We start from the raw sequence: 18,279 nt of genomic DNA, 5'->3' as shown, positions 1-18,279 counted from the left end.
TTTAGCTGTTGGGTGGCCCATTCAGAGCTGTTTTTACAAAGGCATCAGAGCTGGCCTTAGTGATCGTGGTTGTACGGAGGGTGGAAGAGGGGGGCGTCTCGGTGGAGATAGAGAGGCCCATTACTGAGCCCTGCCTGTGGGGCAAGTCAGTCAGAGCGCAGCCCTCTGGATTTATGGGTGGCAGTATGAAAGCTGGGGGCACCGTGGGTGTGGAGATATTAATGAGGGATGATGGACTGACAGTGCTGAAACATTTCACATCCGATGTTGAAGTTGCTCAACTGCCGGTTCACCACAGCAACTGTGGTTAGCGGATTAACGTCCATCCTAACCTTGGCCGTCGTGGCAACTGAAGCGACGGCCATCTGCATTTTTGTCGGGAGAGTGTCGGGATAGAGACTGATTGAGATTGCTGTGGTGAAAAGGGAAATTGGGTGTTTCCTCACAAGGACAGTGGCACAGTGGTCCAACCATTTGTTGGACAATAACTAGTGGAAAACCATGTATTTATCTGTCTGACTTCCAATAAGATTACTAGGGCGGGAAGATAAAGAATGTGTTGCATGCTGGACTGAAAGAAAATATCTCTGTTTCTCCTGAGATCCAATTGCTGCTCCAGTTCAGTTTATCTGAATGTTTTTAAAAAGATCTATGAGAGCTAGGCTACTGTCTTTAAAGGCTATCCTTTCTCTTATTAACCCCTGTGATGAGTGGAGTGATGAGTTGATTGTGAGTTGAATAACAGTGAGCTGGATTGTGGTATGACTGTGTTTGTGTGCGTTCATGGATGCACGTGTGTATTGAAAAATGCTGCTATAAAGCTTTGTGCCACTGGAGTTTGTGTGTGTGTGTGTGTGTGTGTGTGTGTGTGTGTGGTACAGGACGTGCCTGGCGCCTGGCTGCCTCAGTAATATTGTGTCTTGTTTGAACTCTTCTCTCTCTGAAGATTCATCCCCATCTCCAGCTGTGACCCCCACTGAGTGGAGTAGGTATTCACCCACGGTCTCAGAGCTGCTGGACACACACTGGAGTATTGGACACACTGGCAGCAGTACATCAGTAGTAGTGGTAGTAGTATTAGTAGATTTTGGTAGTAGTGGTAGTAGTAGATAATGTTAGTAATAGTAGTAGATAATGGTAGTAGTATTAGTAGATAATGGTAGTAGTGGTAGTAGTAGATAATGGTAGTAATAGTAGTAGATAATGGTAGTAGTATTAGTAGATATTGGTAGTAGTGGTAGTAGTAGATAATGTTAGTAATAGTAGTAGATAATGGTAGTAGTATTAGTAGATAATGGTAGTAGTGGGGGTAGTTTTGGTAGTACTAGTTATGGTAGTAGTGGGGTATCAGTTGTAGCTGTAGTAGACACAGCATAAGTAGATGTAGGGAGATTTCAATCTGTAGTTACTTGCGTAGTCTAAACGTACATGCATATGTAATGCTTGGAGTCCCTTTACAGCTCTTCAGCTGCTTAATAGTTTAATAGTTTTATGTAATCCAAAACTAGAAACATCCCTGGTGATCCTCAAGTAGTCTTGATTTAATTCGATTCCCTCCCCCCTCCCCCGTTCCTTCGTAGTGGTAGTGGATTTCAGTTTCTCTTTTTAATGATTAAGGAAATTAGGCCAATGAATATATCCGTTGTGATTGGGTCTCAACAATCAGTGGTTGATTTCGTGATCTACATCCTTTCCCAACACTGAACAGTCCGCCGTTAAAAACAGTGTTGCTGTGGTTTCTCATAGACAAACACAGGATTAGAACTGATTGGTTGTTGATCAAGTGAATTGTTCGAGAGGAACGCAAGATTACCATTCTTCTTTTATTTCAGGGACGGACCGTTCTCCCAGCACCGTCCCTATAACAGTCCCTCGGTCCAGACTAGGTATACACACTCATGTCTACCATCATGTCTACCATATGGGAGTCAGGTGGCTGAGCGGTTAGGGAATTGGACTAGTAATCCGAAGGTTGCTGGTTCGATTCTGGCTGTGCAAAATGACGTTGTATCCTTGGGCAAGGCACTTCACCCTACTTGCCTCGGGGGGAATGTCCCTGTACTTACTGTAAGTCGCTCTGGATAAGAGCGTCTGCTAAATGACGAAATGTAAATATCACGAGACAGACATTGCTTTGTTGTACTCTTGGAAGTATCGTACAACTGTGTATTTCAAGACACAAGGTAGTTCAATCTCTCCCTGATTTTCTGGTTTGAGGGGGTGTCCGGAATGTCAGCTTAGCTTGTGGCGGAGCACATGACTTCTCTCCACAGTATCTCTCGGTATGAACTAAATCCAACTTCACACAATCAGGACTGGCCTGCATGGGCTTTCAGCTGTCTCCTTGAAGGGTGGCTGGTGGCTGCCCTATTCTGCACTTGCTGGGATCCTATTTGCCTTTGTTAATCCTCTTTGCTGCTGTCTCGGTTTTCTCTCTCTCTCCCTCTCTCTCTCTCTCCCTCTCTCTCCCTCTCTCTCTCTCCCTCTCTTTCTGTCTCTGTCTCCTGTTTTTCCTCTTGCCCCCTCCTTCTTTCTTTCTTTCTTTCTTTATCAGTTCCAGCCCTGTTGAACATAAGCTCCTATGTGAGTGACACCTTCGCAAAAATCAGCTGGACTACCAGGGAGGAGCAACAGGACTCTCGGCTTTACGTGGCTTATATGAATAATCGTAAGCAGCTCTCTGTCCTCGCGGCTCAGCGCTGATAACTGTTGAAAACGCATGACGCTAGCGTGTTCTTCTTTTGAAGAAGTGGGCGCATGCAACTGTAAATGTCAAAATATACAGATAACAAATGCATGAACCGACAGCTTCTGTCTCAAGTCAACCTGTTAACCCACCCATCCTTTCTCTCTAAATAATTTCCCATTCTTCTTCTTCTTTTTCAAAAAAAGAAACCTCATGAACTAGGTTGTTTCTGTGGTGACCTCTTTAGAGGCTTGTTTATGTGGAGCTGTGCTTCGTCGTGCTAGCCGTAGGAAATGCTAACTGCCAATGCCTGCACTACAGGGGAAGGGAGCTGGCGTCTGTCCCAGGCCGTAAACGCTTCTAAGAGTTTCCACGTAATTGAAGGGCTGGAACCAGGGACGGTGTACACAATTCGCCTCATGGTCAAGAGCTTGCTCGATAATGCTAGTATTTTCGAAGACGTTATCCAGACAAGGGTCAAAGGTGAGAAATTAGATAGTTCTTAGCCATTTTGCACAAAAGCCATCAACTGTTATTACCCAACCTCCTCCCCAACGCCCCATCACCACCACACACTACCCCACTACCACACACTACCCCACTAACACGTCAACAACCACCACACACTACCACATCAACAACCACCACACACTACCCCACTACCACACGCTACCCCACTACCACGTCAACAACCACCACACACTACCACATCAACAACCACCACACACTACCCCACTACCACACGCTACCCCACTACCACGTCAACAACCACCACACACTACCCCACTACCACACTCTACCCCACTACCACATCAACAACCACCACACACTACCCCACTACCACACGCTACCCCACTACCACACTCTACCCCACTACCACATCAACAACCACCACACACTACCCCACTACCACACTCTACCCCAATACCACGTCAACAACCACCACACACTACCCCACTACCACATCAACAACCACCACACACTACCCCACTACCACACGCTACCCCACTACCACGTCAACAACCACCACACACTACCCCACTACCACACACTACCCCACTACCACGTCAACAACCACCACACACTACCCCACTACCACACACTACCCCACTACCACGTCAACAACCACCACACACTACCCCACTACCACACACTACCCCACTTCCACGTCAACAACCACCACACACTACCCCACTACCACACGCTACCCCACTACCACGTCAACAACCACCACACACTACCCCACTACCACACGCTACCCCACTACCACGTCAACAACCACCACACACTACCCCACTACCACACGCTACCCCACTACCACGTCAACAACCACCACACACTACCCCACTACCACACGCTACCCCACTACCACGTCAACAACCACCACACACTACCCCACTACCACACACTACCCCACTACCACGTCAACAACCACCACACATTACCCCACTACCACGTCAACAAAAGTTTCAACATCTTGATTCCACATCCATAAACAGAGACAGGTCTGCTGAGAATGTCTGTCTGTTTGTGCTCGTACTTACCCATTCCTTCAGAAGTCTGACAAATGTAACGAGGAGGAAACTCAGGGGTGGTGTGTGTGCGTGAGTGTGTGTGTGTGTGTGCGTGAGTTAGTGTGTGCGTGCGTGAGTGTGTGTGTGTGTGTGTGTGAGTTGATGTAATCCCTCAAACTCTGCAGCCCCTGTTGTCTGTCTGTAAGATGTAGAGTTCGTACCAGGAGGGACCTGCGGGTGCTGTCAGTGTAACCGGTAGGGGTGGGGGGAAAAATCGATTCACATTTGAATTGCAATTCTGTCTGCTAGCGATTCAGATCTATTCGCAAATTGATGTGAATCAAATTTTTTTATTTTATAAAATGTTTCTCCAAAAATCTTGGGAAAATTGTGATACGATTCTTAATCGAATCGTGACCCCAAGAATCGATTAGGTACCAAAACTATTCCCACCCCTAGTAACCAGTGTGTTCTTTGCTGCAGGTTCAGCAGGTCTTCAGGATACAATTTCCACCCAGGGCTGGTTCATCGGGGTCATGTGTGCAGTGGCCTTCCTCACCCTCACCGCCCTCACTGCCTGCTTCGTCCACAGAAACAAAGGTGGCAAATACGCAGGTACGCCACCTCCGCCTCTGCCAGACATGCCCTCCAGCGACCCAGGTTTGTCTCTCAACATCAGCGGGGTTGGGGTTGGTTTCGTTCCTACTCAAGAGATAAACCATTCGTTGACACACAACAACCAAAAATCTATACAAACATAATTGCTGACTTCCTTCAAGGTAACTGACTTTTAAGTCAAACACTTAAGACTAAATACTTATTTAGTCTTGCACATAATGACTGGAATTTCAGTTTCTAAAGCTGTTGAGTGAAAACCGAATGGACCTCAACCCCAACCATGAGGACCCCCAGTCCTCATGGGGATTGACTGTGCACGTGTCCGTGCATGTGGAAGCTCTGCCCCGGTGAACGGACAGTGAAGTGCTTGAACGAGAAGACGCTTCGGTCAAGCACTCCTGGGGGCTTAGGGACACACTTCCTGTGAGGAAGTGTTCCAGTCCGTGAGCCCCCAACACTTCCAGCCTCCCCCTCTCCCCTCTCGGAGACCCTGCAGGATTCCACTCTCCTCTGCTGATTACGAGGCCTGGCAGGCGGGCAGACGGGAGGAGTTGTTGGGCTTTGTTCGCTCCCCGCCCTCACCTGTGCCGGCCTCGGGCGCTTCGCTCTGCCTTTTGTGCTCGCGTCAGCCACGCATCTTCAGCTCTTTCAGAACTCGCAAAAGATTCTGCCTGCGTTTCTCCCGTCACGCATACCATACCGTTCCTCCTCTTTCTCTTCCTCTCTCTCGCTCCCTTTTCCTTTCTCTCCGCCTCTCTATCTTTTCCACTCTCTCTCCCTTTCTCTTTCCCCCATACATTCTCGCCTGCGGTTTGCTGTTGACATGAAATGCTGAATATTTCATCAGCCCCTTGGATTCCCTCCTACTCCGTCTGATGCTTTTCATGAAACCTCTCTCCTGCCTCTCTTCTGCCTCTCTCCTGCCTCTCTGCTGTCTCTCTCCTGCCTCTCTCCTGCCTCTCTGGGAAGCCTTGGTTATTTTTTAATCATATTTACTCAAGGAGCTGTTGGATATCGTTTTGTACAGTCAGTCAAGCTGGCATTCGAATTGGTACATTTTGGCAAAGATGTTTGCAAGTGGGCTTCTGAGATGTTTCTTGACCTTGTCCATGTTTGTTTTCAGTAACGTTACTCTTTAATGTTGAAGTTTAGTCATCAAAGCCTTGTTCCAAACTCACAACAACCATTACAGTGTAACACTTCCCAGGCTGCAGTCTTTCCTCAGAAAGATTTCAGGACTCCAAAGTCCTTCGGATGAAATAGTAACCGTGTGGTGAACACCTGCCAGATGAATATTTCTGGTGTAAACATAGGCGGAAATCCCGGGGGGGGACAGGGGGGACACGACCCCCCCATCCTGGGAAGAATAGGATTTGTCCCCCCCAATAAATCACTGTAAACATAAGGAAATTTAAATAATATTAATAATATACATTTAACATATTACAATGTAGGCTATGTGTTACAGCAGTAATTTTGGTGTCCCCCTCAGGAATTGCTCTTGAGAAAATGTCATATAATGGTCCCCCCCAAAATTGATAGCAGATTTTCGCCACTGGGTGTAAATACTCTGTAGTATCACTGGCGTACAACTGCGGTAAACTGGAAGTGTTCTTTTTGCAGTCAAGGAAAAGGAGGATCTCAACCCAGACGAGGAGTCTCAGGGAGGAAATGAGGACACCTGTGAATACAGGTGAGACAGATGACTGGACCCCATGTTTTGGGTAAACTGTGAAATACTTCCACAAAATAAATCCAATGTTATACTGTTGGTATGCAGTACACTCCATGTGTGTTTTTTTTATATTTGAAGTACTGATATGTTCTTTAAGCAATGGTTTTGTGGTCAAAAAAATTGAAAATGTTGTGGCAGTATCTTATAAATGCATCGTCTTCTGCAAAAGAATCAGTGAAGTACATATAAAACCCGGCAACATTATGATCAGTCTGATGAAGATCCTGTCCGATCCAAATGTCAGCATGTTCTTATATTGAATGAAATGAACAGTTTTGACTCTAGCACCATGCTAAGGTTAATTTCAAAGTCCCAAGGATTTGATGGTGATATTTTTTGTTTATGTCTCCTGTCCTCGAAGACAACCTTTCATGCATGCCCATTTCCCGGATCAGCCCAGAGATCAAAGTGTACAAGAGTTAAAGGGCTAGATCCTGCCCTGTGTAGGTAGTAGACATCAGTCTACACACCATTCTCCCTAGTAGTGATACTGTATGGTGTATTACAGTAGTTGGTGTGTGTGTGTGTGTGTCTCCATGTACTGTAAAAACCTAGGTGTGCTGTAAAATGTGATTGCTCCAGACACATGTAGGACAAAAGCCTCTCTCTTAGTAGAATTTCCCCAGCTGCCCCAAAACCAAGCAAGCAAGGGGTCAGAGGCAAGACAAATGTAATTACCCACAAGTCATCACAAGTCAGTGATGCGTTGCCATCTCCCTGTCTGTGACCAGGGGAGGCCCGCCCCTCCCTTCCCTGGCAGAGAGAGTGGTAGAGAGAGGGGGAGAGAGAAGGGGAGAGAGAGAAGGGGAGAGAGAAGGGGAGAGAGAGGTAAAGAGGCGGCTAGAGAGAGGGGGAGTGAGAGAGGGAGAGAGAGGGGAAGAGAGAGGTGGAGAGAGAAGGGGAGAGAGAAGGGGAGAGAGAAGGGGAGAGAGAAGGGGAGAGAGAAGGGAGAGAGGCGGCTAGAGAGAGGGGGAGAGAGAAGGGAGAGAGAGGTAGAGAGGTGGCTAGAGAGAGGGGGAGTGAGAGAGGGAGAGAGACGGGAAGAGAGAGGTGGAGAGAGAAGGGGAGAGAGAGGGGGAGAGAGGGGGAGAGAGAAGGGAGAGAGAGGTAGAGAGGCGGCTAGAGAGAGGGGGAGTGAGAGAGGGAGAGAGAGGTAGAGAGGCGGCTAGAGAGAGGGGGAGTGAGAGAGGGAGAGAGAGGGAGAGAGAGGGGAAGAGAGAGGGGAAGAGAGAGGGGCAGAGAGAAGGGGAGAGAGAAGGGGAGAGAGAGGGGGAGAGAGAGGTAGAGAGGCGGCTAGAGAGAGGTGGAGTGAGAGAGGGAGAGAGAGGGGAAGAGAGAAGGGGAGAGAGAGGGAGAGAGAGATGGACTCGCATCAAGACGCTAAACGAGCCGGGACTGGAAAGCACTCGGCAGCCATTTTATCTCAGTGTGGTTAGTCACACCGTGGGGGGCTGCACTCAGAAACAGGAAGTCTCACAGCAAGATAAACCCACTTATCTGAGCTGCAATTGCTAAAGAAAGAGGGCTTGGTTTGATAACGTTTCCAATAAGGTCTATGTGGCTGGCTGGATAAAAGCTGGGGAAAAATAGGATAGATAAGCTTGGCGAATGGAAATCCTTTATTAAAGAGACTGATATGGAGATGTACGCACTTTGTATCGCTGCCTAATATTCCAGCCGAAATGTTTGATAAGCATTTGAAAGGCATAGTGGCTGGTTATTGGATAGCTTTTCAAGCTACGTTACAAAATGTTGCGTCAAAGACACGCCATAAGCCAACCCTTTCAAGGAACAGGCCTTGTTATGAATGCTAAACTGTGAACAGATAAAGAAAGGCATTACCAAACATTGATGGCTTGGGTATTAGTAAGGAGGGAATGAGAAAATCCTTGGTTTTGAGGTCACCCTCTGTCTTGTAGTGAGACACCTGCGAGTTGGCCAGGTGCCCAGTCTTTAAATTGGCATCTAATCTCCTTGGCCCTCGTGCGGCCCCGGTGGGAATACCAGGAATGACAGGCTGTTTGTCTGGGATCGCATGCAACTACCTCCTCTCTCTCTTTCTATCTCCCTCTCTCTCTTTCTATCTCCCTCTCTCTATCCTTCACTCTTCTTCTGTCTCTCTTTCTCTCCCTCCCCCTTCTCTCTCTCCCTCCCCCTTCTCTCTCTCCTTCTCTCTCTCTCTTTTCTTCTCCCTCTCTCCCTCTCTCTTCTCTCTTTCTCTCCCTCCCCCTTCTCTTTCTCCTTCTCTCTCTCTTTCTTTTCTTCTCCCTCTCTCTTCTTCTCTCTCTCCTTCCCCCTTCTGTCTCTCCTTCTCTCCCTCTCTCTGTGCAGATTCAGACTCACTCTGGCAATTTCCATCCTTGGTTCTAAAAAGGTTTGAAATTGCCTTCAGTCCTGAAGCCTTTTGGCAATTAGCAATTAGTGAAGTGATGTGATTGTAGTGGGCTCTCCTTTCCCAACCTGCTTGCTGCTTGATCCACCCTCTTCTCTGTGTGTGTGTGTGTGTGTGTGTGTGTGTGTGATTGCTCACGTGAGTGTATCTGTGTCTGTGTATGTGTGTGCACCCGTGTGTGTGTGTGTGCGTACGTGTGTGTGCGTACGTGTGTGCGTACGTGTGTGTGTACGTGTGTGTGTACGTGTGTACCCGCGTGTGTGCGTACGTGTCTGTGTGTGTGTCTGTGTGTGTGTGTACGTGTCTGTGTGTGTGTGTGTACGTGTGTGTGTGTACGTGTGCGTGTGTACCCGCGTGTGTGCTCTCCACTAAAAGGAATTCTCTCTGTGTGACAGCGACAAGGAGCCTCTGAAGGGTAGCCTGCATTCCCTGGGTATGGGCGGGGGCAGCCAGGACAGTCTGGTGGACTACGCCGACGGGGATGGAACCTTCGATGAGGACGGCTCCTTCATCGGCGTGTACTCTGGGCACAAACAAAGAGGCTCCGTAGACGAGGCCGACGTCGAGGCCCCCGTCAGCACCTGAGGGCGCCTGCTCCTCTGTCACGGATCCCCGGTCCTAACGCAGCGAGTGGCTGCGCGGGAGAATTAATGGCGTCATTTGAGTGATGCATGGATTTAATAAGAGGCGTTTGGTACCTATCAATCACAAACCCTTTACAAATGCATATTGATTTTCCTGTTTTTTTTGGGTTCCTCTGCACTGTGATGTATTTGTCAACTGTTTGGAATGTTCAGTCTTCTTTTGTGTGTACAACTACATCTTCACTTTGGAATGGGTTCAAAGAAAGAACTAAAAATATATTTTTTGCATAATTTCTATCCTCAAATTCACAAAAACAAAGTGTATATTTTGAATTATTTATCACAATAGGATACATAAATATAATCACTGCATATGGCTGATATGCAAGACCCTAGTTCGGCATTTCTGTTCTTTTTCACTGTTGTATAAAGGTTTTGCCTATTTTTGTATATTTCATTTTCACTGTTTATACTGTATGTTGCGACTTTGTACATATTGTTGAAAGTACAAAGAACTTTTTCCTGTTCTATATGTATACATGTAAATGTATACTATCTGTATACTTTGTGTATAAATCGGTTTTATATTAACAATCTCTAATGGGATTTCTTAATAGTATTGAAGACAAGAAAGTGTGCAGCCTACATCTTTTCAATTTGAGGCGTTGACCCAATCCTTATCCATACCATCGCTAAACTTTAGAGGGAACGTTTTAATGACGTTCGGCTACAGTGTCAGCTACAGTGTACTCAAAATCCAATTCTCCCAAAAACAACATCTGCACTGAAGGTCTGAAGAAAAGCCTTTGTCTTAAAACCAAAATAATTGATTGAGTAAACAGAAGGGGATGCCTGGTTTGGTGGGATGTTGGTGGTTCCCACAGAAGACAGACCGAGGCGATCGTTTGCCATCTGTGTTAGCTAGGGATTCTGCCTCATCAAAGGTGCTATTTTGCTTTTAGACACTAAAAGGGAGAGGTGGCACTGCTTTGGTTTGCGATAATTGGAGCCAAGGGACTTAGTAAGCAATAGGGAGAGATTTAGTACAATGTTGTGTCTATATTTTGACTGCAAAATGCACCACCAAATGACCGTAGGTCTTCCTATTTGTAGGCATAAGATAAAACTCAAGTCATTATTTTTATCACTTTGTTTACATTGTCAGGTCCTGTACTAAATGTCCTAAAAAAAAGGCTGTGCAATATTGTATAGACTACTGGGAGATTAATGACTCAATTGGTTGGGTCCCAAACTGTCTTTGAGAAGATTACTGGAGAATAGATGAAGTCAAGTTATAAAAAATGTATAGAAAAGGCTGAGCTCACCATAGCAGTCACTGGGCCGCTAAGGTTTGTTATTCTCTGTTCTAAAGCAAGTGGTTTGGCTTCGGTTTTCTACCAAACTCGTTTATGAATTGGATTCATATGACATACAGTATGAAAATAAACCATGCCTATCAGAGTGCGAATTATACAATGACAATCGCGGGTCAACTTCTTCTCCAGGGCGTAAAGTAATATTTACGATTACAGGTAAGAACGATATATAAAGGTATCGACCCCCCTTCCCCCCCGACCTGTTGTTTTGAACTCTTTTGGGGGAGTCCAAGTCTTAATTAGGGGGGTCAAATCCACCCCCTGCTGCCAATGAAATATGCAGCGTTTCACTGCACTCGAACCAGTATACATTACTTCTGTACTTTCAGTTAAATTAATTATACATGTTGATCGAGCGTCTACATTTTGGTGAGCAGAGCAGTGTATATCAGCTTTGTTTATTGGGGAATTAGCAAAGGGGAAACGTGAAGAAAAACAGGAACAAACTTTACAAAGCAACCACAAGTTATGTTCAGAGCTAACAAATGGCTCAATGATCTTGACAATCCCACCAAGAGTTCTGGTGATTCATACCCTGGGAGACGGCTGTTTGGTGACAGTAGGTCTGACAAACGGAAAGCAAATCGTTTATGAACATGAGTATGACAAATCGTTTACGTTTCAAACTGCTACACTCTAAAAACGCAAACAAACTTAAGGGGAAAGTTAGGCTAAATGTAAACTTTTGTTTAGTTTTTTTCTTCCTTCCTAATTTTCAAAGTTGTGTGCAGACATTGACTGAACCCGTATTAACCACTGAAGTGATCTGAAATTCATAGTCCAGTCTCTTCTCTTTCTTCGGAGAAAACTCGCAAAAGATGCAAAACAAGGTGCATTGGATTTCAGACGATTTCTTGATTTCAATATTTACTAGTGTTTTCTTGTTTCTGCTTAACGGAGGATTATGCCAACAGGCATCTTTCACAACTGCACCTAAACCAACCTAAACCCTCAAGGAAATAGTGTTGAACAATCAATAGCAAGTATGAAAACACGTACATGTGTATGTCCATGTGGCTTAAATAGCCACGAAGTGGTGTATGCCATCCAGGCCACAAAACAGCAGGTATCGCATGGGCCAGGTGATTACAGTCAATAATGCGCATTTTTGCTGCTGTTTCCGGTCAGAACTAGCTTTGCTCCGTTAATTGTCAACAACATTAAGAAAATCCACTTTCTCTGTATTTGACGTCAGCCATGTCGCCACAGCGACATGCTGCCCATTATCTTGCATTTTTAACTAAAAGTGTAGGCTATTCCATTCCATTTATATGGCCCGGCTTTGCGGTGGCGATCCCATAGGCAGTCTAGCTGTAATCAAACAAGACTCGGAACTATGCAGTTGTAAAGCACTCCATGCCTCATGGCAAGATAAAGGTCATTTTAAGAGATAATCCTCGCATTGTAAGGGATTACGCTCTCATCCGTTTTAAAATTGCTTTCTCGGTGGAAAGCTGAAACCACTAAACAACAACAAAAGATTATTATGCTCGGAGCTGATGATGGCGAGGCTTGAGTGTCACTAGCCGTGTCCTCTTTACGCCGCCAAATTCATTTGGAAGAGACGCAGGTGACCTTTTATGAAGCCACAATTTAATAGCCCTATTTGTAACTAGCTCAGGCCCTGCACCGGATTCCAAATGCACAATGTTGACCTAGATAACAGATCTGTTCGTCGACACACGTGAGTAGATCTCCATAGTGTTCGTCAGTGATTATAGATTTTCATTGTTGTTATACATCCAGTGCAGTCTTGAGTTTAGCCCACAAGTATAGATCTCATCTCAGCGGGTCACTCACTTTCAATCAATGCGATGGGAGCTGATATTTTTCGGCTAAGTACCTTAGAAATTGCCTTTGGGAGCCGATCGATAGCATACTCAAACATGCTTCAGGCTAGGCAGCCCATTGCCCATAGGCCTAACCAGCTCAGCGTTTAATCATCCAAAACGAATTATCAAGCGGAAGTATTAGGGAACGGGAAAGGTAACTGTACATTAAAGTAAGGTAGGAAATATAACTTTCTCTTTCATGTGCTCTATTGTTAAGTTAAAAAAGTTTCAAGCTTATTAACTGTTTGTAACAACAAAGTTACAAGAACATTCCTGGTCCTGCTCCTCTTTGAAGTTTCCTAGAAGTCTAACCTAAATCTAATATGGTTCAAAATCTAAAATTTTTCCACATAAATAATCCTAATCCTCGATGGTTGACATGAAGTCTGGTACATGGAGGACAAGTATGCATGTTCCCTTTGGCCAGCCCACATCAATAATGAACATCCAGACTGGGGTTCAACCAGAGGGGAAATATGACAGGTGTTTCTCTGGATGCACTTAAAGAAGTCTTTGCCTACAGTGGTACGCCTGGACTTTTCTAGCAAGATGGCTATCAACGTCAGAGAAAGCATCAACAACAAAGTCACACACCAACACGGCAGCTTTTTAAAGGCACCAACACAAAAGGATCCGCCAGGCAGACAGTGTTTTGATAGAGCCACGAGCAGGAAGACTCTCGAGGCTGGGTGGAAAGCACTTTTGTAGAGAGGGGTGTTAAAGAGGGAAATGATTTGAAGGTTATCCTGCTGCATGTTTTATTGAGAGCTGCCTCAGCAACTTTCCAGAGGAAGAGCTCAAGAGTAGCGTGGAAAGCCGACTGAGACCTCTTCCCTTCTCTTCAACTGCCACTTATTTTAACCCTTGTGCTGCCTTCGGGTCACATGACCCAAAGGTTCATAACGAACCATCTTTGTGTTTACCCAATTTTACCCAATACAAAAACAAATAAAAATAATTTTCTTTTAACCTTCGCAATGTGGGGGGTCTGAGACAGCCCAACGGTTAAAAGAAAATGCTTCACTTTGTTTTTGTATGCGGTAAAGTTGTCGCAATACGGCGGTGGGTCACAATTACTGATGGGTCAGAATGACCCGAAGATAACACAAGGGTTAAAAGGAAACGAGGAAGCAAACCCTGTATCCAGTGACATCAGGGGGAATTGCTTCACCATTGGTTCCCACATCATTATGAAACTCATCTCAATTGGTTGAATCCACTTTTTGGTGCAAATGTTACCGCCCAACCGACCCCACCTCATGCAATCGTATTGATCATTATCAGTTGGTTTGGCTGACCATGGCCAACGCCAGGCCAATTTGAAAATGCATATTCTGGATCCTCTCAGTTCGGTTTTCATTTCCAAGGAGCCTTAGCAACGGGCGCTGACCAAAATGCCTCTGGACGCAATTGGATAGAATTAGATATATACAACCAATCAGAGCAACAAAATGTTAGATAAACTATTGCCATTGGCCCGATCAGATTCTGGTCGGAGGGATATCTGCTTGAAAGGGAGGCCTGCCAGGCTCATCTGAAGCAAACAGAACATGAGCTGGCAGATTAGTCTGGTTCCAGGCTTGTCTAGTGTTGTTTAACGGAGATGTTAATGTAAGTTTTACAAGTCTGAGGAGCCAAGATGGATCCCAGGAGAGGTCAGTGAGAGTTCAAAGAGAAGCAATGACAAATATACACTATATATGTCATGTTATGATCATTAAAGTTGAATAAGTAGTTTAAATATGTCCCTGTACTTACTGTAAGTCGCTCTGGATAAGAGCGTCTGCTAAATGACTAAATGTAAATGTAAATAAAGATATCTAAATCTAATTTGGTTCCATCCATCCATCGTCAACCGCTTATCAGGTTTCAGGTCGGGTTTGGTTGCTTCATGCGGAATCAAACAACAAAGGCTACCCTAATTTCAGGAAGCTCACCTTCCTGTCATGTGACACATTTCCTGACACACACACACCTCTTGATCTTCACACAAATCTCCCATGTTCCACAGAAACACGCTAACACGAACAACCCCAGTCAAGCCCTTTAGCTCGCCGCAGCAACGCAGGTGCCCTCGTCATCCTTTTCTGTTTCCTTTGTCATCTCGTCACGCTATTCTCCCCTCCCGCTGAAATTTAATTTGTCTCACTAGAATGCAAATGGTATTGACGATCCCGCATACAGAGGAGCCTTTTAGAGGGTTATTATTTTCTCGTAAAACTGCTTTCGATGCAGGACCAAACCTTCTCAAATGGCAGCCAGCTATTGGACGTGAGTATGCAGATCAATGGGGGAGGAAGGGACACTCAGCCGTGGTACAAACTAATGAGACATGCATTGGTAATATGATTACAAACTCATCCTGAGCACGATAGAGAATGGAGTGGAGACATCTGTACGGGTGAAGCGGAGGCTGAAGGGAAGGGATTTTTGTGTGCCAGTTTCAAAGCTTTTGTCTGCGTGCTGTGGTTTGTGGTTTTAAAGAAAAGTCTTTGATTCCAAGTTAGGACTGAGGGACAGATTTTGGGAGACTTGCAGTCAGAGAAAATAGGTCTGATGCTGTGTTTATTCGACGATCTCCATCTTCATATCTTTCCTCCCAACAACCATTATTAACTGCCAGTCCCTGCTATAAATAGCAGTGGTTCACAATCAAATAGAAGACATTTTCATTCTGAATAATGTTTCCTGTTGAAGTGCTCTGAATGTAAAGTAGGATGATGGCACACCACAGTCCCTTCAGTGCGGTTTTAGTTCACTTCAGTGAACAGTTGTATTGCATAGGTGCAGATGCGCAAGTCGCGTTAAAGTTCTGTGTGGGAGGCGACTAATTCTCACCTTCTCTTCATAACCTTCAGCTGACAATGCAAGGAGCTGGCACATTCAATATATCATTCTGGCTACAATAAAGATATCTGAAGCTCTTTCAGATGAGAGTGGATATGTGCACTTTCAGTATCCAACATCAGACATGTCTAATACCTGTTGGTTACATTTGACATTCAACATTGCAACTACCCATTTGTAACTGTTTTGCTCCAGACAACTGCAGAATTCACCTCTTCAAAACATTTTTCTCATAGCAGTTTTCACTATACAAAACCAAATCTTTCAGTTCCAAATTGCTCATTTCTGTAACAGTGACCCTAAGATTGGGGTCATTCTTGTGGTTAGGTCTTGGCCAGGCTAGGGCTAGCTAGGTTAAGGACAGGGTTTGGCTAGGGCCATCATAGGGTTAAGGTTTGAGTTATCCTAAAACTAGGGTTAATATTAGGGAAACTGTCATGGCAATTTTTGAAAGAATCGTTTACGTCATACGTCAAATAAACATTAACTCTGTACTTCACCTGACTTCAGCTTAAACATAATAACGTTATCAACATAACGTCATCGACACAAATATAAAACAATAACACAAAGACAATTCCATACAGCTCCATCTAGCATTCTAGAATGGAAACGGAAAAATCCAGCCCACCAGCACTACGCAGCTGATGGCCCTAAACCCCCCCAGAACATTCTTCAACAGACCATTTTATAGATACGACAGTTCTCAAAAGTCATTGGTCCATCCTACAGACATGCAGTTATAACAAATCTCTTGTGTTATTGGTTAACTCCTAAGAACAATACAGTTGAATCCACATTGTCTTCAGACCAACTGTTTCTTCCTCCCTAGGTGACAAGAACTCTTCCAGGTCACCCAGACTTCCCGTTTCTAGACTTCACGACTCCTAGTTAGGTGTCATAAAACTACAGGTGGCATCTCTACCAAATGGAGTTGAATCAACATTCATTGTATCTAGCTTTTTATCCAACTGTAAACTTGTGAATGTGTAAAACACATTCACTGTACATAGGCTCAACAGTTTTTTCACACTACGCTAGGATTAGATAAGCTAGGGTTGGGTTTAGGCTAAGGTCATAAATAGGGTAAAAGGTGTGGTTAGAGCTAGACATACTCCAACAAAAAACAGTAGCAGAACAAAAATGGTGGCACTTTGCTCAGATCAAACATGAGACACTTTGGTTACAAGTTCACATTTTTTTGCGATAGAAAAGATCTGTTGTGGACACTGGAAAATAGACTTCAGTACTCCTGTATTTCAGATTCCTCTGAGTAATTGTGGGTGAGGCGGTCTCACTTCAAAGTCTTGAGGTTTATTAATGACCATCTGATGAGCGGGGCTGGTTATCAAACAGGGGTGATATTTCAGATGTCCAATTTTATTTCTCCAAAGCAGTTTCTTTTTCTATGAATTTGTTCCTGCAGTGCAACCGAACACCGCTCATGAATTATTCATGATAACTTCATTAAAAACACCTTCATTTGCATACCATGCAGAAATGTGTATAAAGCATATTTAGGCTTTTGATCCTGAAATACGTATGTCAAATTATTTAACACTGGACTGGATTGCCAACAAGATGTGATTCCAAACCTAGTAATATAAACAAATTGTTAATAGCACAGTTGGAATTATTAGTTTCTTCTTCATATGTATAGATGAAAGGGCCAGGGTGAACTTCATTGGTGCAATGACCTACTTCATTGAAGAAGTGAATTAAGTAAATTACTGTCATTTCATGCTTGCAGACTTTACAAGAATGCAGCATTTCTCTTCAAATTCTCTTCAAGATTGCCCATGAGAGTCATAGAAAACCGCTACATGATCTTCTTAACAGCAGATTTTGGATTGTGTTGATCTCTCTTTTGTCGAGCCTAAAGTCAATGGGATTTAACTTACTGCTATGACACGGCTGCTATATCACTGACATCATAATCATCACAACTACAACTGTACAAAGCATTCACCCATTTTCAAACAATTCACCCTTTTCAACCATACTAATATAATTGTTTTAATCCTACCCATCCAAGATACGGTAACCCATATTGATAAGGTAAAACGTTTTATTTTAACCTGACATTTATTCCAACAAAAAATATTAATAAAACACACATTTAATTGATTTTAAGTATTCCCCTCTGTGACTTGTCTTGCATGCATTTCTTTCTGTGAATCTGTGACTCATAATCAACCAACACTTTTAATTTAATAAGGTTTAATTAGCTGTCCCTCCAAGCATATACAAAAAACTCTCTACATCTAAATGTGTCTCTATGAGAGTAATTGTGTACCCAACTGTTAACACCTTTGCAAAGTGTAGAAGACTTACTAAACTAAATGACAGTTCATTGTCATAAGTCTTCAGGGGTCAAAGGTTGCACAGCAAAAACAAATCTTCATACTTCTGCTGCTAACCAGCTGTGGAATCACAATAGCAGTAGTCTCACCTGGTGTTTTTTTTTTCTCACAGAGTGTGCTAGGGTTGTCTGGATAAACAAGCTCATTTACTTCTTACAGCCACCTGCTAAAGAATGACTGCCATAATGGATGTGTGCTGTGGTACAGCATCAAAACATTACATGCCTAATAGGCTGGGCTTATCTCATGAATATTTTGAAGCCTCATATCTGTCTCCATGACACTTGGTAGTGTTCCAATACAACAGCTTAGCTGGATGAACTAGACTCTCA

General features: G+C 44.3%; 1 protein-coding gene across 8 annotated transcripts in view; it reads left to right on the top strand.

The window, feature by feature from the left end:
* Positions 1–10,968, top strand: part of LOC136946180 (neural cell adhesion molecule L1-like protein) — a 40,936-nt gene extending 29,968 nt beyond the window's left edge. For 3 of the 8 annotated variants that reach the window (XM_067240423.1, XM_067240424.1, XM_067240422.1), the window contains exons 24-28: positions 2,555–2,668; positions 3,008–3,169; positions 4,684–4,860; positions 6,442–6,511; positions 9,341–10,968. In XM_067240423.1, the coding sequence (XP_067096524.1) occupies positions 2,555–2,668; positions 3,008–3,169; positions 4,684–4,860; positions 6,442–6,511; positions 9,341–9,530 (713 nt within the window). In that variant the 3' untranslated portion in view covers positions 9,531–10,968. The remainder of the gene's footprint in view (positions 1–2,554; positions 2,669–3,007; positions 3,170–4,683; positions 4,861–6,441; positions 6,512–9,340) is intronic. The other 5 variants (XM_067240425.1, XM_067240426.1, XM_067240427.1 and 2 more) reach the window with 5 other exon arrangements.
* The last annotated feature ends 7,311 nt before the right edge of the window (positions 10,969–18,279 follow it).

Source organism: Osmerus mordax, chromosome 7, assembly GCF_038355195.1.
Source record: "Osmerus mordax isolate fOsmMor3 chromosome 7, fOsmMor3.pri, whole genome shotgun sequence".
NCBI lineage: Eukaryota > Metazoa > Chordata > Actinopteri > Osmeriformes > Osmeridae > Osmerus > Osmerus mordax.
This window is presented reverse-complemented; position numbering and strand designations above follow the sequence as displayed.